A 27,943-nucleotide genomic window follows, 5' to 3' on the forward strand; every position below is an offset into this window, starting at 1 on the left:
ATGGGCTTCAACTTGCCAGGTTCTAGACCCCCATTATCCTATTGTGGGTATATGCTTCCCAACACGGGCACACAACCTTTACCCTCATGGTCTCAGCCACCTTGGCCACAGTCTTACCCTTATGGTGGGTTTATGCCAAACCAACCTGGTTTTTGGCCTTATAGGGACAATTTCTATGGTCCCCCTTCTGGGGTAGCTACTGCACCACCTTTAGCTCCTGCTCTACCCGTAGCAGTATCTTTGACTTCTGCAGTAGCTCCTTCTACCACCGTACCTGACTCTCAAGCTTCTAGTTCTTCTCATGGTACTCAGGTTTCTGATCATGCATCACCTTTGGATGGTTTACAGAAGTTACTTTTAGACTTTGGTGAGTCTTTCAAGGCTGAATTTAGTACTCTATCCAGTCGTATGACTCTACTGGAAAATAGAGTTTCTTCTCATCAACCTTCTCCAGCTAAGTCTGTAGAATGTGATGAGAGGGAGGATGACGAGCTTTCTGTTTCCCCTGGGAGTCATGAAAGGGCTTTCCTCACTGATGAGGATGTTGAAAGTTCTTCTTCTCCCAAGGTATCGAAGACGGCCCCTGAGCCTTCTTCTAAGTCAGCTCAACAACCTCCCACCAAGGAGACTGAGGATCCTCCTTCCTTGAAGGATCTAAGGGATAAGGTGTATACCTTGATGAGGGATGAAGCACATATCCCTTTTTCTCTCTCCTTCCAAGCCGAAGAAACCTTCTTCAACTTTTGAAGCTTCCTGTGGTATTTCTCAGGATACTGTGACTTCTCACAATTCTTTTCCTGAATCTGGCCATATGACTTTTGCTTTACAATTTATTAATGAAGGTATCGCTAATTCTGCTAGTGAAAAGGTTGCTAATAACAATATCTCAGGATTTGGAATGTCATCCTTTTCTGATCAGGTTAAGTACAAGGATTTTGATATCTTTGATTCTTCACTGGGTAGACTTGTTCCCAGTTGTGACAAATCTATGTCATCTTTATTGGGAAAAAAGCCAGTAGATGGTCTTCGTCTCACTCAACCTGTTTGGTCAAAGACTGAGAATCTCCTTCGTAGTGCTTCTCAAGTTCTTGGCACAGCTGAACATTTTCTAGCTGCAACCGGACATTTGCTTAACAGCGAAGATTCGGTTGTTCCAGCAGAAGTACGATCCTTCTTACTTCAACTGGATAAAGCTTTAGGTTCATCTCAGTTGCTTTTAATGGGTTCTATTGCTAATTGCACCCTATCTAAAAGAGCAGAGTTTCTTGAAAACATTTCTATCGCTGAGCCTTTGAAAGATTCTTTACTGAAATCTTCACTCTCTGACAAGATGTTTGGTTTACCCTTACAGCGGGTTCAAGAGGAACTCAGCAAAAACCCTCCTCCAGTCAAAGTTAGTGTACAAGTTACTAATGGCAAGAGGTCGGTTAATGCTACATCTAGTTCTAATAGTACTTCTGCTTCAGGTGGTCCTCCTTCTTCTGCTAAGAAAAGGAAGAATAACTACGGCAAACCGCAGAACAAACCCAATAACTCAGGAAAAAGCTCAGGTAAGCCTTCTGGTGGTTTTAAGGGTTCCAAGAAACCTGGGTCTAGTACCTAGGTTCTTGCCCCCTCGTACGTTATTGACAGCTTCCCCAGGGGAAAATTTACAACAAGTTCCTCAAAAATCAATACCAGTAGGGGTGAGGTTAAGTTTTTTCCTAAATCAGTGGAAGAAAATTACCTCAGACTGTTATGTGCTGTCAATAATTCGAGGGGGATTAACACTTCAGTTCAAGAACCCACTTCCTCTATCTGCAGTTCCAATAAGTTTGTCTCATACACAAGACCCAGTCAAGTGTCAACTTCTATCAGTAGAAGTGGACACTATGTTACAAAAAGCTGCAATAGAGGAGGTGTCGATCTTAACTCTGTCTCCGGGATTTTATTCCCGTCTTTTTCTGGTTCCAAAGAAGACTGGAGGAATGAGGCCAGTCATAGACCTATCTATTCTGAACAAATTTCTTATTGTTCCCCACTTCAAAATGGAAACAAACAGATCCATCAGGTCTTCAATCCTTCCAGGAATGTGGACTACTTCTCTGGATCTTTCAGACGCGTATTTCCACATTCCCATTTCCAAAACTTACAGGAAATACCTTCGCTTCGTTTGGAACAACAAAGTTTTCCAGTTCAAGGCTCTCCCTTTTGGCCTGTCTACAGCCCCTTTGGCTTTTACCAAAATCATGCAGGCAGCTATAGCTCACCTACATTCCCTGTCTATTCAGATTCATTCCTATCTGGACGATTCCCTTCTCAAGGAATTTTGCCCAATCAAATTGAGGGTTCAGACAGACTTGGTCATCAATTGTTTTCTGTCCCTAGGCTTCCTTATCTCTTGGAAAAAGTCGGAGATAATTCCGTCTCAAGACTTTGTTTTCCTGGGAGAACATTTCCTAACCAGTGTAGGCCTAGTCCTCCCACCAGAGGAGAAATTTACAAAACTATGTCAGAAAATACATTTATTCCTGACGGTTCAATCAGTCACAGCACGTCAATTCTTGCAACTTCTGGGTCTATTGAACTCTCTGGCAGATGTAATTCCATTGGGACGACTTCACATTCGTCCGCTTCAGTTTTATCTGCACAAGTTATGGATTGCAGCTTCACAAGAATGGGAAGCATTGATTCCAATCACTCAGCCTTTATTTCCACACCTTCAATGGTGGTTAGTACGGGAAAATGTAATGAGGGGCCTATGTCTGTCCCCTCAAGTTCCCAGTCTAACATTATTCACAGATGCCTCCACCCTCGGTTGGGGAGCATATCTGGAGGGGCTTACAATCTCGGGAGTCTGGAGTCCAGATCTTTTGGAAGAGCATATCAATGTATTGGAAATGAAAGCAGTTCTGTTTGCACTGAATCATTTCCAAATGTCTCTAAAGAATCAGTCTGTCATTCTGGCCACGGACAACACAACAGTTGTAGCTTATCTCAAGAATCAGGGAGGAACTCATTCACCTTCTCTTTATCAGATAGCCAGAGACATTCTCCTTCTGTGTTTTCAACTCCAGGTTCATCTAGTGGTGAGACATATTGCGGGGCACCTCAATATTCTAGCCGACACTCTATCCAGATCCCTTGCTCCAGTAAACACGGAGTGGGAACTACTTCAAGTAGTTTTCAAAGCTGTGACTCTTCATTGGGGGTCACCTCAGATAGATCTGTTTGCGACCAGTCTCAATCACAAACTTCTAACATTTGTGTCTCCGGTTCCAGATCCAAAATCTTTTGCGGTAGACGCAATGAGCCTATCTTGGAAAGGAATGTTCGGGTACGCCTTCCCTCCTTTCAGGTTTCTCTCCCCAGTACTTCAGAAAATAGCAGGGGAAAATTGCAAGATCATAGTTATTGCTCCAGCATGGCCAAAACAGTCTTGGTTTCCAGACCTTCTGCGCCTATCATGTGCTTGTCCTCTAGTTCTACCTCTGAGACCAGACCTTCTGTCTCAAATCAAGGGCAAGGTTCTTTATCAAAATCCAGAAAAACTTCATCTACACGCCTGGCTTCTCTCAGGGTTAGCCTCAGAAAGAGAGGTTTTTCTGAAGGAGCAACCAAGCATCTCACAAAGTCTGTCAGAGACTCCACTAGCATTGTCTATGATGCAAAATGGTCAATCTTCTCAGATTGGTGTAGTGAGCGGGAAATTGATCCTTTCCAAGTCACTGTACAACAATTAGCAGACTTTCTAGTTTTTCTTTTTGAATCCAAAGGATTATGTCCCTCTACTATTAAGGGATATAGATCAGCTATCTCAAGAACTATTCATATTTCTGGTGGCCCAGATTTTGGAATCAATGAGCATATTTCTCTTTTGGTTCGTAGTTTTAGTCTTGAAAGACCAAGACAAAAAACTTTAGTTCCTAAGTGGGACCTTGGACTAGTTTTATCCTTTTTAAAACTTCCTCCTTTTGAACCATCAGAAACAATAGATTTAAGGTTTCTTTGCTATAAATGCTGTTTTCTTTTAGCTTTGGCTTCTGGACGGAGAAGGAGTGAAATCCATGCCTTCTCTATTTCTGATGCTTGCCTTCGATTTAACAGGGATAAATCTTCTGTTACTCTTTTAACGGATCCTGCTTTTTTGGCAAAGAATCAGTTTCCAGATAAGGGTGCAGAACCAGTTGTGATTCCTGCACTCCCTAGCGATTCTATTTCTGTACTTTTATGTCCAGTAAGAATCCTATCTATTTATCTGGAAAGAACGTGTAGTTTACGTTCTGTTTCTAACTCAAGACTCTTTATTCCTATTAAAAAAGGAATCTCAGATCTTTCTGTTAAAACTATTTCTACTTGGATATGCAAATGCATATCTTTAGCTTATGGTTCTTCTAAGGCAGAACTTTTAAATAGTTTTAATGTTAAAGCTCATGATGTTAGGGGTATCTCTACATCCTGGGCTCTGTTTAACAGTGCATCTTTAGAAGAGGTACTGTCTGCAGGTTTCTGGAGAAATGAGAACTCTTTTATATCTCACTACCTCCAATCTATGGCTACTTTTGCCGAAAGTTTATACTCTCTTGGACCTATAGTTTCAGCACAAAGATTGAACTTTCCTCCTGTTTCTTCTGTTACAGGGGATTCAGCTTTACGTTAGATTCTGTTACTCAGAATTTATGATGGTAACGTATTTATAGCTATAAAATATTCAAATTTTAAAGTAAATTTGGATTTTATTAGATAAATACTTACCATCATAAATTATAGGTCCCACCCACCTCCCCTTCATCCCCTTTCCTTATGTTTCTGTCTTGAGGAAATTGAATGGAAGAATATGGGCAAACAGGGGTATATGTCCGGACCAGTGAGAGTACGTTTATTTTTAGTTGGGATTTTCCATCTGACCTATGACGCAATTGGGGTTACACTCAGAATTTATGATGGTAAGTATTTATCTAATAAAATCCAAATTTACTTTAAAATTTGAATATTTTTTCAGTACAAGACACCATAAAGTGTTGCTTTGACATGTAATGATTGTCACTTTATTTGAACTTAAAATAAAGGAGGTGTGCCTACTTGAAATGGAGAAATTTAACATAGAAAGCAACGGGACCATGAATTAATGGTGTACTTCCAGTAGCGAACCATATAACTTATAATACTCACTGCAGCAAAAAATCCAATAGGTTAATATAAGATTTGGAAAAGCGTTCGTGTACCTAAATATAGATAGTTCATTGACGTAGGTTCAAGAAGTTAAGTAAATTCCCGTTTTTTCTTTTTCACTTGATTTTGGTGTATATTTCTCTGTTCTTTTTTTTTTGTGTGTATTTGTTTTTAGTGAAACTTTTTGAAATTTCAACTTATGATAAATATCAACTGCAAAACCATATGATATATATTTAATATAAATCAGGGAGAAGTTTTAAAAGTCAAAAAGTATCTTGAACAAATACTAGAAAAAGGAAGAAGGATAAAATGTCATATCGTAAAACAATTGCTGACATTTGATTTCAATTGATCCAATGATTTATCAACGCCAGAGATATACTATTCATCCTCGTATTTCTGGGTTGATAAATCATTGTATCAACCTCATCAGAAGTCAATAATTTTATATTGTTACAAAACTATGGACATTTTTATCAAATATCTACCTACACGTTTATAAAATCAACAGTATATAAGCCGAAGGACAGGCATTTACGGATTGGCTGTAATATGTTTTCTGTCTATGAAGAAATAGCATAAAACATGTGGTACACAATGAATAACTCGCGTAGTCTATAAAGAAATGATAACACAAAAAGATGTTGTGCACACTACATAACCTGTGTAGGTGATTATTTTAAAGTTTGCACCGCATATATATTTTATTATAATATTTTGTCTTTCACCGATAATACCTCATATTAAGGTGAACGACTTACGTGCATCTTGACATCTTACTCAGTAATTATATGTTCCTTGTGTAACTATTATCATTAACTTCCTCGATTACCTCAAGGTATATGCGTCAAACATGTTGTCACACTGAAGAGATGTTCTGTAGGTAATTAATATTTTTATTAATATATTACGTTGATCGAATTTTTAAAAGTTTAAATTTGTATGGCAACTTAACTTCCTTACTAAGTTTTCTACTGTGATGCCAAAATTCAAAATATTATTATTTTTCGTTTTTGAGTCTTATCAACATTCTTATCAATTGTCTATTAAGAATTTGGGAATTTTATATAATTTTGTAATTTTGACTCTGTCCTTATTTTCTTTTTGAAGGTTCTGAATGAATTCTAGTTTGAACGAATACAAGAAAAATCGGCAAGTAGATTTTTTTTCTGATAGTATGTGGATCTTCACAAAATAAGAATTATTATAACCCAATGCAAGAAATTTATGTCTACGAGTATATGAATGTTTTTCTTTTTTTCTTTCAGACATGCTATGAAGACCGTTCATCTCGACTCAACGACAACATGGAACAATCTTGGCGATTAATTCATCGTTGTAATACCATGATAAAAATTCTAATAGCTTATATACTTGTTATTTTGACTGTGTGTGTCTTAAATAAACTAAGATTTTTTTTAGAATTCAGCGTGTATAACAAAAGTCATACAAACAGATCAATTGGATTTAACACCTGGAAGTATCAAGAGAAGTACTGTCAAAACAAAAGACAAAATACAAGTGTTGATGACATTCTGTGCATGGTTTGTATTTTAGTGATCTTTAGTCAGTTCTTATGTGAAATCTGATTTCAATGTTTATGGGAGATCTTTATTATTGTCAAAAATATTCACATTTATTATAGACCCTTATTGGTGTAGTATACTTTCTGGACACCCGTCTGTTGTCGACGACATTTGTAATCATTGAGTTGCTCCGTGTCTCCTTTATGACATTATAAATTTAGGATATGTGGAATAATTGCAAATGAGACAATTATCAAACATGCTCAATGACATAGATTAGATAGAATAAAGGTCACAGTTCGACCTTCCGCAATGAACAAAACCCATACCGAGGTCAGCTATAGAAACGTGACAAAATGTTCAACAAATCAAACAAACATACCATCAACCTGCTCAAGGACAAATAATAAACGGAACGCAAATGAAACTTACAGCAACGAACAAAAACCACTGAAGCAATGATTCTTGACTGAAAACACATATACAATTTGGCAGGCTTAAACATGTTTGCGAGTGGTCTCAACCCTACCCTCCTCGTTTTCAATGAAGGCGTTTGCCGCTTTCTCTTCTTCCAAAAAAATTGATAAATCTGCAAAATGCAACGATTATTCTTGAACTCTACACAACACACATTTTTTTAGAAACCATTTCAGTATTTGCCAAACTTTAAAAACCCTTGTTGGAGAGATGTGAACCATTCCATTAAATGTCTTCCATACTTTATGTTAATTGGGATAGACAAATCTGGAACCACGGATCTTTTCTCTAGAATAACCAAACATCCAGAAATAAAGGGGAACACTGGGAACCAAGAAAAAGAAACAAAATGGTGGAGCTGGTTGAGATATGGTAAGTATTCCAAGTTAACAATTAATGCTATGATCGAGTACGTACGCGCAAGTGCAGACGACGATTGACAGATTTAAATGTATTTGTAAACGTGGTTTTCTATTTGTTCATTAGAATGAAGATATTAATATTGTATGTTAAGCTAATGCGTCGCCAGTAAACTAAATTTGCGACCTTCATACCACCAATTGATGCCGTCGGAGCTTAAAATACAATACAGATATCCCCCAATAACTTGTAATCCTAAGTCGTAGAATAAACACAGATTCGACTATAATTGAATTTTTCAAGTAAATCTGGTCCTTGGTGTTTTGATTTTTTTAGATCCTTTTTTATTCTTTCAAATAGTGTGAATAATTATGATTCAACTTTTCATTTTAAGTTTATTGTAAGTAATTGCCTCTTGCTGCCTTGTTCCTTTATTATTATAAGGCTGACTTCAAACAGGAACTTAAGAGGTTAGATAAAAAGTTAGAAATATCCTTTAACTTTACCTTCCGTTATATAGATCATGTTCAAAATTGTATGTCTATGTTGAACCCATCTATCCCAAGGAACTAGAGATAAAAGATACCACATATGCAGCTATGTCTGCCTCATTTATTGACTTACATCTAGAAATTGACAATGAGGGTCGGTTGAAAACAAAACTTAAGAACAAAAGAGATGATTTCAGCTTTCCAATTGTGAACTTTCCATTTTTATGTAGCAACATTCCAGCAGCATATGCATACGGAGTATATTTCTCTCAATTGATACGATATTCCCGTGCTTGTATCTTCTATCATGATTTCCTTGATAGAGGGTTACTGCTCACAAGGAAGTTGTTAATCTAAGAGTTCGAAATGATGAAGTTGAAATCATCCCTTCGTAAATTTTACGGATGCTGTTATGAAATCCGATATGTTGTTTATGTCGGGTTGCACTAATGACAGGATGATTGCCCAGATAGTGACAGGACGGTTGACCGGACGACATATAAATAGTCATAACTTTTTTGTTATCCAAAAAAATTTGTTTAATATTTGTAAACCTGAAAGATATTAAACTATATTTTATGAATATAAAAAAAAAGAGGAAAAATAATTATTTTTGAGCAAAAAAAGTTGACCGGACGGTATTCACACTCGCCAATATACGCTAAATATATATTCAACTGGTTGACGACAAGTGTTAATATCTCTTTTGTTTTACAATATTTGTCCATGAAACTCAGGAATCTGTGAGATTTATAAATATATTATATGAAAATATAAACTTGATTGCAAAAAAACGTGTTTTTCTAAAAAAAAAAGTTGACCGGACGGTATTAACCCTCGCCGATATACGCTATATATATATTGAAATGGTCGACGACAAGTGTTTATATCTCTTTTGTTTTACAATATTTGTCCATGAAACTCAGGAACCTGTGAGATTGAATAATATATTACACGAAAATATAAACTTTAAAGTAAAAAAGAAAACAAATCTGCAATAGGACTAGACATGGTTGGGTTTTCTGTCCCATCTGACGTCTCAGATACTAATGGTAATATATTTGCACCCTCTATTTTAGAAGACTCTGTCTCTACTGAGACATGATCTTTAGAGCATGTGTCTCGAACATTATCTATTTCTGACATAACATGCTTTACAATGTCAGCAGGTTTAACCAACTTAATACAGAAGGAGCAGTGCGTGTATACTCAGGGGGATCTGACTTTTTGCTGTTCCCATGGCCAACGGGTACATATACCTTCTCATCTCCCTCATAATGCACAAGTATTAAGCTTTTGTTACTTTTCAAACTATATGCAGTTTACATATTACAACAAGTGTCAAAATTAGATTAATTTGATTAAATATCATTACTTTTAATATGCATTGGTGAACTCGCTCACATAAACATTTTGGGCTCATTGTTTTTACTTTAAAGTTTGTTTTTCTTGTAAAATATTTATTTAATCTCACAAATTATTTCATTTCATGGACAGATATATTATAAAAATGAAGAGATATTAAAACTTGTGTTGATCAGTTCAATATATTTAAATAATAATATCGGCGAATGTTAATTCCCTCAGATCAACTTTTTTTTTTAAGAACAACATTTAACATATTTGATATAAAGTTTATATTTTCATATCAAGTACTTATTGATCTCTCAGATTTCATAAATTTGATAAAATAAAAGAGATATAAACACTTGGGTCTACCAACTTATATTAAGGCATATAACGGCGAATGTTTGTTCCGTCCGGTCATCTTTTTTTGAAGAAAAACATTTTTATTTACTATAAAGTTTATATTTTCATATCAAGTATTTATTGATCTCGTAGATTTCTTAGTTTCGTGTAAAAATATTGTAAAACAAATAAGATATTGACACTTATTTGTATCAGTTCAATATAATTAACGCGTACATCGGCGAATGTGAACACCGTCCGGTCAACTTTTTTTGGAGACAAACTTTTTTTTCACTATAAAGTTTATATTGTCGTATCCAATATTTATTATTCTCACAGATTCCTGAATTTCATGATAAAATATTGTAAAACAAAAGAGATATCAACACTTGTCGTCGACCAGTTGAATATATATATAGCGTATATCGGCGAGGGTGAATACCGTCCGGTCAACTTTTTATGCAGATTTGTTTTCTTTTTTACTTTAAAGTTTATATTTTCGTGTAATATATTATTCAATCTCACAGGTTCCTGAGTTTCATGGACAAATATTGTAAAACAAAAGAGATATTAACACTTGTCGTCGACCATTTCAATATATATATAGCGTATATCGGCGAGGGTGAATACCGTCTGGTCAACTTTTATTTGAGAAAAACACGTTTTTTTGCAATCAAGTTTATATTTTCGTATAATATATTTATAAATCTCACAGATTCCTGAGTTTCATGGACAAATATTGTAAAACAAAAGAGATATTAACACTTGTCGTCAACCAGTTGAATATATATTTAGCGTATATTGGCGAGTGTGAATACCGTCCGGTCAACTTTTTTTGCTCAAAAATAATTATTTTTCCTCTTTTTTTTTATATTCATAAAATATAGTTTAACATCTTTCAGGTTTACAAATATTAAACAAATCTATCGGATAACAAAAAAGTTATGACTATTTATATGTCGTCCGGTCAACCGTCCTGTCACTATCCGGGCAATCGTCCTGTCATTAGTGGTTCCCGTTTATGTCGTCGAATTAGACAATTTACCGGGTTTGTCATAGCATTAGTAACACGACGGCTGCCACATGTAGAGCAGGATCTGTTCACTCTTCCGGATCACCTGAGACCAGATATCTTACTTGATAGAGAGTTTCTGCTTACAAGGAATCATTTGAATCAAAAGTTTTAAAACAGTGAATTTTTTTTTCGGATACCATAATGAGTTGATATACAATTATGGATATTTGTATTACATATGACGACGGATATGTTCCATTTATCATAATTACAATTCTGTCCTCTTTTTTGAATGTGACCTACTAAATCGATGTATGACCTTGTTCGTATTTACATGAGCAACACGATATCTGACGCAACACGTGCGAACAATCATAGTTTTGTTTTGAGGGATTCATGCTGCTCTTTTAAAGATTTTAAGGGTTGTTTTTTTGCGGTTTTGAATTTGTAATGACTGTGTTGTTTATACCGCTAACATTCGTGTTTATCCTTTGTCATGGAAAACGTGTTTTTTCTAAATTTTCTCAGTCGGTCAAGTTTCAGAAATATATTATTTACTTTATCGATGTTTTATCAATTTGGCGATGTCTTAGGGTTTCACAGGAGTCATTTACCAATCCGCTTTATAATAATTCAATGATGTATTCAACTGTAATGTTACATTGATATTCGTCAACCATGAATGTAAGAGTTTTATCAAGAGTTTTGCTCTCGTTTGTTTTAACGGAAATAACATTTATATTGCAGTGCCAGAAACCACGTCATAGAGCTTTTATATCACTACCAAGTTGCGTTAGTTGATGCGCATAAACAATAGGCTGTTTGGTATTTAAAGTTGTCTTTATAGTTCCAATCGTTTTTTAGGTTTCTGGTTAAGACAGAACACAAAAAGACGACGACAAACCTTCTATGAGTACATATCATACTTTGATTCGTCAGCAGCACATATACGCAGCACTGTAAATGATCAAGGATATCATAACATGATAACAGGTTAGTAATCTTGAGAGAGAGTGAGAGAGAGAGAGAGACAATATAATAGTTATTACGTTGACGTTGAATCACTTTGATTTTTTAATCATCCACACAGAAAAAAATATATCTATGCACCTTAACCAAACTTTCAGGTATAGAAATATGATTTTTTTTTCTTCGACAAGTGCCCGTGACAATCAACCATGTTCAGTTCTTCAGTTCAACTTTAACGTTGTTCTCGTTGTTGTGATATCATGTCTTCTATGTACCATTGTTCAAAAAGCATGTGTTCAGTTAAGGAATACGGAGTTTTCGTGTTCAGTCTGAGTGTATAAATTTTGCAGTGTTAAAATGAAATACTTACATTTTATATTGATTGGAACAAATCGGTTCAACGAGTCTTTAGTTTTAAGTATACTGAATTTACGAACGTGTAGATCGTACTATAGCAGCTGATAGTAAGAAAATGAAACTTTCGAGTACCGAATATTTTACATACATTTATGCAAATAAATGTTAAAGGGCACTAGCTGTCAAATTCATGTACACTTATTTGACTCAAATTCTCATATTTCGTTGATAACAATGTTAAACCTTTATCCGTATTATAAAAAGTATAGAATAAACAATTTACAGGGCGTGAGCACGAAAAAATTAAAATAGTTTCGTGTGTATTAAAGTCTTTAAGAGTTCACCTCCGTAGACCTCTGATGGTCATATAAGCGATATAAACATAAATATAGATATAAAAAGAAACGAACTCGTGCATATAGATTTTTATAGATCTGTTAAATTTCTTCTTACAGATTAAAAATATCTGTTAATCATCGTTTTTAGCTGCATAAGAATGATATTTTGTGGAACGAATCAGTCAATCAAATGATTAACCTTTGTTTCACTTTCAATGTTTACATTCTTTTCCTTTAAATAACCCAACACGCACAATGCATGCGTTATCCATTTCTAGCTAAGGGGTTAAATCGAAATTCACATGAATTCGGATGCAATGAGATCGAATTATTCACTTACAAAATTACAAACACTTACAAACGATTTATTATTTCACTATTTCACTTTCATTAATGATTGAAAAAAATAAATAATCATAGTCATAGTGCTCCTTTAATACAATAAAAACGAAACCATTTTGAAGTATGAATCAATTAGTTTCAAATAAAGGCAACAGTAGTATACCGCTGTTCAAAACTCATAAATCCAGGGACAAAAAACAAAATCGGGGTAACAAACTAAAACCGAGGGAAACGCATTAAATATAAGAGGAGAACAACGACATAACACCGAAACGTAACACACACAGAAACGGACCAAGCATCAGACAAAACACCACGAGAATAACAAATATAACATGAAAACCAAATACATGAATTAGGGATAGACCAGTACCGTGCCACGTCTGATCTCAATATCTCAAAAATAAAAGAAAACACAAACGACTCAACGTTAAAATGCAATACACACAGAAACGAACAATAATATAACAATGGCCATCTTCCTGACTTGGTACAGGACATCTTTAAAGGGGAATAAAAGTGGTGGGTTGAACCTGGTTTTGTGGCATGCCAAACCTCGCACTTTAATGGCAAAGTTAAATATAACATTGAAATGACAACATAATATTACAGGACTACAATACAAATAAATAGGAGAACATATTAGACAAAGAAAAACATGATTAATAGATAACAACATATTTTATTTGCTTAAATATGCAAAAGGTATGAGTCACAAGTTAATCAATCCTCTCCCATGAACAATGCATGTATTAATTAATAGTTATCCCACGAGGACGCGGTGTGTCAGTGTAAGATCACCCGATAACCGGAGGCCAGAGGGTGATCTAACACTGATACACCAAGTCCGAGTGGGATAACTATTTTACATCCCAGCTGTTTTAGATAAGACGAAAAACCATTCACGATCATTTACAACTCATAGAATTTAGTTTAGAACGCCACAAAATCTTTAAAATAGACTTTATATTTCACTATATAATGTATACCCTTTATGACCCCCCGAACACGATGATTGAATATGAAACCATGCCAATTCGCCCACTGATCAATCGGCCTACACTAAATGCCACTTTCTAACAAAATTGCCCTACTCTTGTTTTCCAATTCCCCCCATTTATAAAAGAGATAAATGCCATTGAATAATCAGTCTGACAACTTACTAATTACGAAAATGGTTAAAACCCCACTGAATAAAGGTTTGCAACTCGCTCAACTTATGAAAATATCATGCTTCCTTTAAATTTGTTAAATTACTGATAATTGGTAACCAGTCGGCCTGATGTACGAGAATGAGTCGTGGGCTGATATGCTAAAGGTCTTGAGTTCGAATTCCAGCACAAACACTGGATTTTTTCTACGTAAATGTTGATAGATAGTCTTTACCGTATAATTAAATATAATTTTCATAGTGGATTTGACATTCCCGCCAAAATATAACAAAACAAAGGAAAGCATGCAAAATAAAGAAACGCTAGCTGGGGTGATATGGCAGGGTGATCCGGGTCAGACCACCCCTGGTAGAACAAAAGAGCTGGGATGTAATCAACCCTGTCACAGTTGCTAAAAGTGTGTTTCTTTTCAGGTGATGGCACTCCAATGGATATGTGGGATTATAGAGGATGGCCACAGATACCACAAAATTTAAATAAATCTGATCCAGAAATTCTTACTCCACATCTAATAAGACATCTTAATCCAGACATGAAATTTATAATTATTTTACGAAATCCAATAGACAGGTACTTGGAGTTTAGAATGTTGGCCATTTGATAATTTAAAAACAAAAGCATACTTTATTGATTGCACAGAACTAACAATTTCCATCCGACTTGGTTCTTCTCACCTCGATTTGATGTTCATACTTCAAACGTTATTGTGATTGTTCATTGTGTCATTACTACGGTTCATAGGTCAACTACGTCTTGTTAATTGTGTAACTTATCGGATGCATAAACTACAGCTGGCCCCTCAACAAATATATAATTATATGCAAGAAACTAAAATAAAAATAATACAAGACTAACAAAGGCCGGAGACTCCTGACTTGGGACAGGCGCAACAATGTGGCGGCGTTAAAGATGTTTTTTGAGATCTCAACCCTCCCCCTATACCTCTAGCCAATGCAGAAAAAACAAACGCACAACAATACGCATAGTAAAACTCAGTTGAAGAGAAGTCCGAGTCCGATGTCCGAATAGGTAATCTATATATTAACATAAAATGCAACATATTGCGTTAAACCTTATTTTTGATTATTTTCAGTGTATTACAAATATTTTTTTGTTTTTAATTGGATTGCTCTAGCTCACTATTCACTGTAGATTATACTCGGACTACTTGTTCATATGCCTTTCAAAATGTGAAATTATTTGTAGAGTATACTCGGACTTCTTTTTTCATATGCCTTAAAAAAATGTGTAATAATTTGTAGATTATACTCGGACTACTTTTTCCTAAAACGTGGTGTACCAACAAGTGCTGCATTTGATGTTGCTGTCAATTCATCTCTTCAGATTCTTAATGAATGTAATCGAGTAAAAAGTCTCCGAAGATGCCTTTATGATGCAAATCATATACATAAATGGGTCGAAAAGGTACTTCTTGGAATATGTATTGATTTGTGTAATAATATGTTGGAATCCGAATGGTGTCATTTAAAAAAAAATTCTAGTTATGTCCCTTTATAGCGTTGATCCAATCGAGGCATCATGTGTTTCCATATTTCTCCATTTATTTGTATTGAAATGCTTTTTCTTATTTTAAGAGAACACGGTGACAGTAAATTATTGATATCTATTGCAAAAGAAATAAAATTTTCCTTCAGATTTCTTTGGTGTGTACCTGTTCATTTTATTTTTTTGCAAGTTTTTGTTTGCCAATTGTAAAATAAAAAGATAAATAGAAATAAAAAACATGTTTTAAATTTGATCTAGAATGAAAAACCAGGTAAAGTTAAAAGAAATATGTTATTAAAAAGGGGGTTTGAATATGCTTGATATGGAAAGTCACATTGAATCACCCAAAGCATCATGGATATATAGGTTGAATCTTGAATTAAGATATTGTCAGATGGCCACTTATAACTTTAAGATATTTACATGGCTAAGAAAAAAGTAAAATCACAGAAATACTGAACTTAGAGGAAAATCAATTCGGAAAGTCCATAATCACATGGCAAAATCAAATAACAAAACGTATCAAAAACGAATGGACAAGAACTGTCATATTCCTGACTTGGTACAGGCATTTTCAAACGTAGAAAATGGTGGATTAAACCTGGTGCTATAGCGCTAACCCTCTCCCTTTAATGACAGTCTCATCAAATTCCGTTATATTTACATTGATGCGTTAAATAAACAGACACAATAAATAAAATAGTCAAAATATTAGTACATCAGTCATCAGCGTATAACAATTTTAAAAGGAACAATTTAACAGATTACAAAAACATCTACTATCTACGAACACATTCATTGATTTGAGTGTCTGAAGTCAGAAAATTTTATACGTCACATAAATTTGTCGTTCAATGTGCATACAAACGATTTTAAAATTTTACATAGGCAATGTTAGCATAGAGGGTTAAAAAATCAAAAGTAGGTAAGAATAAATTTCAGAAATAGACCGAGATATAAACTAGACCAAAAGTTATATATAGCATTTAAAAGAATCCACAAATAGTTAATTCCACTACGCGATTGACTGATTTTGACGTTTGAAAACATACCTAGTTGTTGATATGAATATTGATTAGAATAAAATTGATCAATGTTTACCAAATATAACATAGTTATATAAAAATGTATCAAAAAGCTAGATGAAAGTAGGAGAAGGAGGACAGACAGACAAATCAAAAACCTTATACGAAATTAGAAAACAATTTATTTGGGGAAATAACTACAAGTTTGTGTAAATTAAATTTTATTACAAAAGTGTCTGTTTTAAACGGTAATTTGATTTATATAAATTATATTTTAAAAATGGAGGAAATTCACAAAGTGAAATTTTCTAAAAATTGGACGATAATAGCAAATAGATGAGTCAACCATCTTAAAAAGCGCAACCCCAAAGGGTTGGTTACACTGTCTGAGTTCAGAGAATTCCACGAGAAGACGAATCAATGTAAAAAGTAGTAATTCTATTGACATCTAATTTAATGACCTCAGTGGCATTTTGCTTTATCACTATAAACCAATACTAAACTGATATAATTTATTTGCAATATGCACAAATTATTACTAATTTGTGTAAAGCTTCTCATAATATTTTATCTAAATATAAATAACAACATGGATTATAAACAGAACAAAATGTAATTTCTAAAACAAAACTTTGCTATGTATTGCAGTCTTCTTTTTTTTACCAATAAAACTTGAAAATGACAAATTTTATAATAAGTTTCCAATGGAAAACAGCGGTATACTACTATTGGCTTTATTTAACCATCTATGACAAACGCGTCGATATTAATTTTGAAATTATCAATTTCCTCCGCCCTGAAAGCAATATACAAAGTCACCAGCATATGGGATTTGATTTGATTTTTGTTGTTTTTACGCCACTTTAAAGAACAGCATTTAGGCTATTTCTTGGCGGCCAGTTTTTATTGATAGAGGAAGTCGGAGTGCCCGGAGAAAACCACCGACCTTCGATAGGAAAACTAGCATATTGGATATACATTACCCAACTCATTCGGTATCGAAAAGCTTGCATCTGCTACTCATAAAAGACTTTTCAAAATGAGAACCATTCTTTTTATAATGCTAATTTTTTTTTCAGGCTCGAATAAATGTTGGATTCTATAGTGTATATTTATTAGAATGGTTTAAAGTTTTCCCCAGAGATCAGTTCTTAATTTTAAGGACAGAAGATTATACCAAAGATATGTTCAATTACATGTCGAAACTATTTAAATTCCTTAAAGCAGGTAAGCTAACACATTGTAAAGATTAGATTGTTCGTTTTCCTCTTTAAATGGTTTTACACTAGTCATTTTTGGGACATTTTATCATGTTTATAGCTTGCTGTTCGGTGCACGTGTGAGGCAAGGTTCCGTGTTGCAGGCCGTACTTTGACATAATATGTTTTACTTTGACAAATTGTGACTTTGATGGAGAGTTGTCTCATTGGCACCTCATCTTCTTCATATATATATATATAAGATAACACTTTAGGAATGACATTTTATTACATATATAATACGTTGCATAAACTTTAAATCTGCGTCTTAGTGTTTGGAAGAGTTGTATGAGAAAATAAAATTAGACATGCATGCCTTATATTATATTGAGCATGCTCAAAATCTATAATCGTTCCAACTTAACATTTTATGTTAGGTATGAAAAGAAAAAAATGTGGTATGATTGCTATTGAGACATTTTTCCACCTGAAACCAAAAGAGGTAAAAGTTTTTCTACTAACGGTCACCATACGACCTGTCACGATGAGCAATTCATACAACAAAGTAAGCTTTAAAAGGTCCCGCTATGACAAATGGGAAACAAGTCAAAATATATAAATAAAGGCCTGCTTTTTGTACAAAACTATAACGAAACACAAATATGATACACAAAAAAAAAAAACAACTACTGAATAAACAGCTTCTAGCTCGAGACAGCTGCATACATTATGTGTTAAGGCTCTAAACCCGCTTCTAAGTTCATATATTATCAACTATATTAATCCGTATTCCATATGCTGTTAACAACAATTTTCAGTATATAGTGTACTCAAAATTATAAGTGTTCATAATAACTAGAATCATTATAAATCTGCTTTGCTTTAATTATTCTTTAAACTTGTTTGCATTTTCATTATCGTATGGTTTGTCATCTTTTTTTTTAAATGATCTTACCAAAACTCTTGGATGTGACTAAATTTCTCCAGATCAGGAAAAGTGTATGTTCAGAATAAAAATATCAAAAACCAACGCCTATCAACATTCCACAATCAACAGTAGAAATGTAAAGATAGGGAAACATGGACACTACTAAAATCATTGTGTGTCTCCGGGTAGAAAGGCGGACCTGCTCCACTATTGACACTACTAAAGATCCGTTAAACACGATTGATTAATTCATTTCTTATACGGAAAAATTTAACAACAGATTGTACAAACCATGTGTGGTAATATTTGTCTTGAAAAAGTTTTTCCTTAAAATCTATTTATCCTGCAATTGGGTGTCCTACTATACAGATACAGCCCTACAGATATCGCTATGCTGTATCTGTATACTATACAGATATCGCTTTAAAGCTCCGCCCACTGCCGGACTTAGTATTGTTTGAACCTGTGTGACCTCAGAATGTGTATTCCAGTTGCATTTTAATGACGATGACAATTGTCGATTTCAAAACTTGAATGTGTATGATTGTCACAAAATCAACCATGTCAATTTCAGCATGCATGTTTAGTGAAAGTCAAGTCTGAAGCGTAGGACAACTCGTACACTTCTGTTTCAAATTTGACAATGTTTTGTTATTTGTTTTTACTGTTGAAATTAGTTGTTATGTTAAAATAGATAATTATTCACCTTGAGCGATGTATTATTGTTGACCATTCGAGATTATTTTTTGCGAAACCGTCTTCAGCGTAATGTGTGATTTTGATATTACTACGCGGGTCTCAAGGGATTACAAATCGAAAATAAATGCTTAATATGTTAGTTGTTGTGTCTTTCAAAACACAAACAATATACAGAATTAATTGCAGGATAAAGACAATAACTGTTTAGTGTCTTTAAATATCAGCTGTATTTGTACTCGGCTCGAAACAGGTGTAGTAGCTCGCTAAAAGCTCGCATACACCTTGTTTCCTAGCCTCGTACAAATACAGCTGATATTTAAAGACACTAAACAGTTATTGTCTATATATATGCTAGATAAGATAACAATTACAATTTATTGTCTTACAATGTTTATAGTAGTCTATAGATTTGATCTCTAATAAGTTTTACCTTTACTTTTAGGTGAATTAAATATGAAGCAAATGAATGATTTGGGAATTCTGTCAAAGAATCGTAAACATGTAACAAAAGTAAAACAGAAAGTTGCACCAATGTCACATGTAACCAGAAAAAAATTATTAAAATTATATACGCCATTTAACAAGGATCTTTCAGCTATGTTAAATGATTCACGTTTTCTGTGGAAAGACATTTAACAGAAAAAAACTTGAAAAATAATTATTTATTACGGACACCAAAGATATCGTTAATTTCATAGACAGGTGGCAACAGTTATGAAATGTAACACAGCTGAGTTATTGGAAATAATTCAAGGTTGTTTTTGATGTGGAATTGTGTTTTTGTTTTATCTATACTGAGATTTTTGCTATTTCTGTAGAAAAGTATGGTTACTGTATTTAATTTATTGAATGTCATTGTATTTGTCGGTTATAGATTATTTGCTTGTTATAAAGCTGTATACGTTTCATCTTTTTTTTTTTTTTTTTTTAATCTTTTTATAGTTTATTACATGTTTATCATTGTGTCACTATGCTGTTTCTGAGAACTTCATCATTTTTGTATTTGAAATGTTGATTTGCGACTTTTTGTTTTAACATTTTATGAGATCCTATTCGATGCTATGCTTTTCTGTCCCTAATACATTTTTTCAATGCGTTTACAAATATGATATTAAGAAACACTAAAGCCTTTAAAAGGAAAACTATCATAATATCCACGTGATTAAAAAGAACTGCATTCCTTGTGTATTTCTACGTTTTCTGAGAAGTCGGTAGTTGAACTTGGTAGTGGTATTGTGTACTGTGCACTTTTATTTTTTTTATGCAATTCTACGACAGATAAAGCATGATTAATTATTTTTTACAGGCCCGTCATACAGAATTGATATTGAAAAAATTTGTTTAATACCCTCCACTCCTTTGACAAATATATTGAAACACTTCTACTTCTGCTATAATTAACACATGGTAAAAGGTAAAGTTAATTGAGCTATATTTTTTAAAACAATTTATTGAGGTTTTGCCATTACTTTGTAAGTTTCTTTTCGATTATGAGTGTGACTATTCCTTTGGTATCGTTCGCCTCACTTTAAGACAACTTTTAAAAAAAATAGTTTTTTCATAGAATATATGAAATTACTGCGTGATTACTCGGACTTTTTGTCCCAATAAGAAACAATGGTATGATGGAAAACTCCTTTAACTGTAGAATCTTTGAATGCAACAGTTATTCAGCTAGACAAAAGTTATTCTTTACTATCATAAACAGTTAAACACCAAATTTATGCGTAGTAGTTTATTTGCCATTATAACTAGTTAAAAACAAGATTTATGATATATAAATCAATCCAAAGAAAAGAAAAGAAACATTCTATCATCAGTAGCGGATACAGAAATTTTCATAAGGGCCCACTTACTCAAAAGAGGGACTCGCTCAAGTCATGATTCAGTTATTCACTAAATAATAATTCAAATGTTCCCTTAAAGGACTCTTAGGTCATCCTTAAGGTGGTACCTAACACTACAGGGAGATAACTCTGTAAAGTCAGCTAAACGTTTTAATTACATTGTGTTGTAAAGGGAATATAAAGCTTCTCAATGATCAAAATTGGTGTTTGTCAAACTGCTATATAACCAGTGACATTTTTCTGACAAAACGGTTGGTTCAAAATTTTTGAAATTTTTATATTTTTGTTAAAGGGTCAAAGTAATTTTATGAAAATTAAACGAGCCAAATTAATTTTGGTGAAAGTGTTGGTTACCACCTTAATCCGATCCTGATCATTTTACTAAGGTAACAACATCTGAATCCCTGTTAATCAGCCTGTTTATGAGCATTGTCTTTACAGCATTCAATTTCGTTACTTGTACTGAAATCCATCGTTGGACTATCTTCCTGCTGCAGATTAATTCAATGAGGAAAGCAAATACAGCTAAACCGACAACTCCAAAATAAACATAATAAAGGCCAACGATACTATCTAATCCGAGCGACTGCGCAGAGCCAGTTCTATCGGAACTAGTACAATCATCTGATAGAGACCACCATTGTTTCCGCCATTTTTCAATTAATCCTGCTTCATTCATCTTCAGTATTCTATAGCATTAAAAAGAAAATAAATGAACTTTTAACAACAGTGCACCGCCAATGCAATTCCAAGAATGGACAGTTTAGAATCACAAAAACGTGTGTTTGTAGTGCTAAAATCATGATTTGAAATAATTGACAATGAGATAGCAAATAATTTGTTTTTCGAAAAGACATATAGCGATCAGCATAAGGTTTACTTTATAAACATGTGCCTTTTAATTTATCAAGTTTTAAAAATATTGTGAGTAAAAGTATGTTGAACTTTGTGTTTATGCTTCCAAACTTTTGTATCTGGGCGTCACTAGTAAGTCTTGTGTGAACAAAACGCGCTTCTGGCGTATTAAATTTTAAACAGGATGCCTTTTGTAAGCTATTATTCGTGTGTTTCTTTGTCAAATATGTTCTCCTATTTATTTGTATTGTAGTCCTGTAATGTTGTGTTGTAATTTTAAAGTTATATTTAACCTGGCCATTAAAGAGGGAGGTTTGGCATGCCACAAAACCAGGTTCAACCCACCATTTCTTCTTTTAAAAAAATGTCCTGTACCAAGTCAGGAATATGGTCATTGTTATATTATAGTTCGTTTCTGTGTGTGTTACATTTTAACGTTGTGTCGTTGTTCTCTTATATTTAATGCGTTTCCCTCGATTTTGGTTTTTGACCCGACTGGTTTTTTTTCTATCGATTTATGAGTTTAATACATCGGTATACTTCTGTTGCCTTTATTGCACAACATGTTACTTACGCAAGATTAAATGCATTTAAATATAGTGAATTTTCTTCGAGAACAAAGCCAAACCCTGCATTGTTGAACTTTTCATCCGCCATGGCGTACGTCTGACAGTCTTGTAACATGATGTATTCCAGAAGTGAGAAGTCCGACAAGAAGGCATACTCATTTGTTCGCACATAGCTTAGTGTTGTATCTATGTCTTTAACTATTGGCATACCAGACATTTTACTCCAGATCTGTCCATATACCGACGATTTAGCAGTCTGTGGAAATATATCAGTTAAATGGAATTAATATAATATATCAAATATTAACATAAACATTAGATTTGGTATGATTAATGAAACAACCATCCGACAGAGTTGAAATGTTGAGTCTTTCGTGGTTAAATAATTTATTTCGATAGAATAAAACAGTACCATTAGTAATACACAAATAAAAGTTCTGATTCGTACAATTATCTTTATATTTAAAATATAAATAATTCTACTGATGATTGTTTGGCAATTTACACCAACTGACGTAATTGGTAATAATTAGTTCAAATATCATTAAAGAAATACTCATTCGAATATTCATTAGTATAGGATGCTACTTATCTATATGAAACAGGATTATCTATATAAAACTGGACAGTTTAAATTGGCTACCTTATGTCTTTTGAAGCCTTAACGTCAATTAATTCCAGTACATTTCGTTTTCTTATAAACATTACGGTATAGCATCACCACGGGAAATAGGTTCCCCTAATATGAAGTCAGAAAAAGTCAAATTCTTATCATTTTCGTTATGTTCTACATTTTGTAAAGAAGTCAAGTTTGTGATTATGATTCTTAAAATGTAGCTACTATTTAGCACTCATATGATGAGTTTAAACTGGTTCAAAAACATTTCAACTATTCATTTAGAACATGTGCGTCATATTTAAGCTTGAACATTACTGTATTAAAAAATAAACTACTGTTTCCGCAGAGAAATGCGTGATGATAAAGCGAATAGCGGCGAATAGCTGTTTACTGGACGGGAATTTGAATATGTACTTTTTGCTATTTTTGTTTCATGGTTTTTGGGGTACCTTTGTCAAGCGGTGATGCTTCACAGTGAAAATGTACCTTAAACAAAGTCTGTAGATTTGATCCGGAAAATATTAAAGGTCTAATGTCTGCATGATTCGCCAGTTCCTCGAGACTATTGATAGGTGAGTCGATAATTGTCACAGTCAAATAAGCTGCAAGATTGGCTGTGTATGTCGCTAACATCAAAATAGTGAACATCCACCAGACACTTAATATCAGACGACCAGATAAAGATCGTGGTCGTTCATCTCCTCCTAAAATGATAATATGAGTATATCATTAATACAAAAATAATAAAGCCTCTCAGTTTCACTCTAGAAAAAAGCAACAAAACCCATACAATCTTCAATCTTGTTCAGGCTTAAAAATATCATTGTTTTGGAAAATGAAATGATATTCATGAATGACAGTATATATCCTTTAATGTATAGCTTTCATTAGACTATTTACCGGATTTGTTATAACATAAGCAAAACGACGTGTGCAACATGTGGAGTAGGATATGCTTACCCTGCCGGAGCACCTGAGATCACCCCTAGTTTTTGGTAGTGTTCGTGTTGCTTAGTCTGTAGTGTTCTATGTTGTGTCTTCTGTACTATCATTTGTCTTTTTGTCTTTTTATTTTTTAGCCATGGCGTTGTCAGTTTATTTTCTATCTATGAGTTTGACTCTCCCTCTGGTATCTTTCGTCTCTCCTTTTTCATCGTGTAGTCAGATCTTGCTATTCATCTAAACCTCCATTGATTTTGTAGGCTTGTTGTCTCAGATTTCATTTATTTAGATATTTTATCTTTGAACAGCACTAGATGTATCCATTAATTTACCGAAACAAAATTACCGAACTCCGAGGAAAACTCTAAACGGAAAGTTTCAAAACAAATACAGCCTTAGTTACCTTGCTCTACAAAATATCCATAAACGTTCCACATAGAAGAGGTGAGCTTTGGTGGATTTTGTTGAGGTTCATTGTCTTCTGGCTTGGTAACTGGGATAACTGGGCTGTATCTGTTGTTGACATACACCAACACACCGACAATAACTATAGCAACACCAATCATTACCCAGACTGTTACAGACAATGGTTTGAACATTTTGTACTCCTTATTTTCTTCTTCCTTTGGTCTCATTGTCAGAATTCCAATACCTTCCTCCATATAAGTTGTTGTAAAATCAATCACAGATTCTCTGGCGGATGTTATTGTGAAAGGACCTGCCGCAAAATCTGCATCCTATAAAAACATTAAATTAAGCCGACAATAGTGAAGAATAGAAAAAAAATAATTAAAATTACAGATCAGTTGAATATACTAATTTCAAAAGATTTAGGACTGGGAAAACATTTCGCTAGCTGAATTAAAATCAAGTGTTATGTGTACCTCTAGTGAACGTTAACAAACTGTTACGCATACCTCTTACGTACGTCTGTCGAATTAAATTATGACCAGAACAGCCCTTCATAACTAGGACGTTATACATATTCACAGTTTCTGTAAACTACAAAAAAGTCAAATATATAAAACGTATTTTTTATGTTTATCTTTATGTATGTATTGGAGTTTAATTTGTACCGTAACATTTTAAAGCCATAAACAAACAATTAACATATTAAACGGTACACTGTGTAAAGGCAACAATAGTCTACTGCTGTTTAATACTCATAAATCGATTAGGCAAAAACAAATACGGGTCACAAAAAAAAACCCTGGGAAATACATCGACTATTAGAGGGTAAAAAGGAACAACAGATAAAAAAAATGGTTTACTCACATTACTCATGACCATACCAACCATTCCATTCCAAGTTCCATCATCCTCAAGACTTCCGTAGGCATTGTCGGCAGGGGACACGATCTCATAACTTTTAAAAGAGAAAAAAACCATATAAGAATACCTAAATTGTGATAACTTCTTTTGTAAAAAAAAATACTTGTTTGCTACTAAGAGAGAGGCGCCATATACCGAAGTGATATTCAAAGTAAAAGAAAAAAAAACTAACAATGCCATGGTAAAAAGAACAACAGTGCAAAGCCAAACAGCAGTATGTAAAACACAACATAGGACCTTATGGATGGAATACTTTCTTTTTTGCCTGTTTTTTCATTTATTAACTCGGTAATTTCATGATCATTTAAGTGTGGATGGGTGACCGAAAACAAAGAAAGGGCAAATATTATAGAAAACAAAGAAAAGGCAATTATTATAGAAAACAAAGAAAGGGCAAATATTATAGAAAACTAACACTGAGCATTACCAATCCCAACAACAACACTAAAAACACACAACACAAGCGGAGGTGATCTCAGATGTTCCTAAAGCGTTAGCAGATCTAATGCCATATTTGGCACCAGTCATAAAAACCCGGTGTTAGTTTAATTCGGTACGTCACATTCAAGAAAAAGAGAATAACAGAACTGTGGTTCTGGTAATTGGAACATATCAATCGTCATCTGGGAAACAGATTTACCATCCTATCAACCAACTTCACCAATTTGAACACATGGTTCAATAGCTTTTTGGAAGTAGAAACCTCTTAACAAGCAAATCATGATAGGAAGTTACCTGAAATTCAAACTGTTGAAAAGTGGTGCATCAAATAGTATAAATATACTTTATATTCAGAAGCTGCTAGAATGCTGTTACATAGAAATGGAAATTTCACAATAGGGATGCTAGACTCATTTCTTTTGTTCTCGACCATCATGGATATAAGACCATACAACAAACGCTTATGTTTGTTCTGCTTAGTAAAATTTGTGTTCCTGTATTCATAACATTGCTTTTTTAACATTTTTATCCATTTCATATTCGTTTTACAATAAAAAATCAAGGTAAAAAAAAATTGACAGACGTATCAACATAGTTCATAGCGGTTTTGACTTACTTGAAGTTAAATTTCAATGCGAGCTGGTCCAGGATGTCGATACAGAAACCGCTGTATGTTGTCTGGTTGTTATCGTCAATGTTGAAGAATACAAACGGATCGAGCTGAAATTGTATTCAAATATTAAACTATATCACAGCTAATAAGTATATACGACGATGGAAGCTTTTAACGACCTTGACTGGCTATACATTCCTTGCAAAGTCGGCAATTTACACTAAATAAATCAACGCTGGTGGACATCCCCGCGGATATCGACAGCCCAGTAGTAAATACCTCTGTGTTGACATGCAAAATCAGTTAAGCCCTTTAGTATATTGGCCATTGTGGTCTTTTAAACATAGAGATTTAAGCAGATGTAGCCTGTTGAAAGTCGTATAATGTTCATTAGATCATTTCGTATCATTGGGTTACTATCATAAGGACAAATTTCTTACAGTTTAGTTTTTATGCAATGTTTTGTATACTGTAATTTGTTTTTGGTCGTTTGTTCTTGGCAAAGGCATCGTCAGTGTGTTTTTGATTTAGAGTTTGTTTATCCGTTTCGGTATTTTCGCCTCTCTTTTGCACTTTTTTCATTTATATCATACATGATACATTTAAACAATATAAGGGATACGGTTGCATGTCATCAATACATCTATATTTTTATATATTTTTGTCAAAGACAATCAAATTTAATCGCTTGTGAAATATTTCTGGTTATAATATTAGAACAGAAACAAGAATGTGTCCAAAGTACACGGATGCCCCACTCGCACTATCATTTTCCATGTTTTATGGACTTTGAAATTGGGTAAATATCTAATTTGGCATTAAAATTAGAAAGATTATACTATAGGGAACATGTGTACTAAGTTTCAAGTTGATTGGACTTCAATTTCATCAAAAACTACCTTGACCAAAAACTTTAACCTGAACCGGGACGAACGAACGGACGGACGGACGGACGAACGAACGAACGAACGGAGCCACAGACCAGAAAACATAATGCCCCTCTACTATCGTAGGTTGGGCATAAAAAAGATTAATTGGAATAATGATTTAATTTGATTCGAGTTGTACTGTTCATGATCTGTAGAATTGCTAGATCAATTAGTGCAACAAATTCTATTTGAAAAAAAATCATTATTCGTTATTTGGAAGCATTTGAATAGACTCCAATGATTGCAATCACGAAATATGTCAATGTTAATGTATTGCAATAGGAACTAATCTTATGGTAAACGATTTTATGAAATAGATTATTATTATAAAACGCTAAAATTGAACATATAGGTTATCTTGGGGATTTTTTAATCAAAATCTTCTATCCAATGAATGTAAAATAATTTTAGAAGTAATATATGCTCGAAATTTAACACAAGTCAGGAATATGACAGTTGTTATCCATTCGTTTGATTTTGCCATTTGATTAGGGACTTTCCATTTTGAATTTATCCGGGGAGTTCAGTATTTTTGTGATTTTATGTTTT

At 33.9% G+C, this 27,943-nt stretch overlaps 2 protein-coding genes across 2 annotated transcripts in view; one reads left to right on the plus strand and one right to left on the minus strand.

Moving 5' to 3' along the window:
- Positions 1 to 20,153, plus strand: LOC143046875 (carbohydrate sulfotransferase 15-like). The gene is made up of 8 exons (XM_076219935.1): positions 1 to 666; positions 6,423 to 6,698; positions 7,322 to 7,529; positions 11,577 to 11,705; positions 14,304 to 14,460; positions 15,153 to 15,315; positions 17,501 to 17,648; positions 19,690 to 20,153. The coding sequence occupies exons 1-8, from the start codon at positions 1 to 3 to the stop codon at positions 19,881 to 19,883; spliced, it is 1,941 nt and encodes a 646-aa protein (XP_076076050.1). The 3' UTR covers positions 19,884 to 20,153.
- Positions 20,075 to 27,943, minus strand: part of LOC143046341 (glutamate receptor 4-like) — a 22,300-nt gene continuing 14,431 nt past the window's right edge. Inside the window, exons 8-13 of the mRNA XM_076219464.1 lie at positions 26,469 to 26,572; positions 25,355 to 25,445; positions 24,483 to 24,816; positions 23,624 to 23,841; positions 22,524 to 22,774; positions 20,075 to 21,783 (exon numbers count right to left, since the gene is read on the minus strand). Coding sequence (XP_076075579.1) covers positions 21,468 to 21,783; positions 22,524 to 22,774; positions 23,624 to 23,841; positions 24,483 to 24,816; positions 25,355 to 25,445; positions 26,469 to 26,572 — 1,314 coding nt within the window. The 3' untranslated portion in view covers positions 20,075 to 21,467. The remainder of the gene's footprint in view (positions 21,784 to 22,523; positions 22,775 to 23,623; positions 23,842 to 24,482; positions 24,817 to 25,354; positions 25,446 to 26,468; positions 26,573 to 27,943) is intronic.

This window comes from Mytilus galloprovincialis, chromosome 9 (assembly GCF_965363235.1).
Source record: "Mytilus galloprovincialis chromosome 9, xbMytGall1.hap1.1, whole genome shotgun sequence".
In the NCBI taxonomy this organism is placed as follows: Eukaryota; Metazoa; Mollusca; class Bivalvia; order Mytilida; family Mytilidae; genus Mytilus; species Mytilus galloprovincialis.

Coding starts and splice junctions, on each gene's coding strand:
- LOC143046875 (XM_076219935.1), top strand. CDS start 1: ATGGGCTTCAACTTGCCAGGTTCTAGACCCCCATTATCCTATTGTGGG. Junction 15,316..17,500: donor TACATAAATGGGTCGAAAAG/GTACTTCTTGGA, acceptor TTTTTTTTTCAG/GCTCGAATAAATGTTGGATT. Junction 17,649..19,689: donor ATTTAAATTCCTTAAAGCAG/GTAAGCTAACAC, acceptor CTTTACTTTTAG/GTGAATTAAATATGAAGCAA.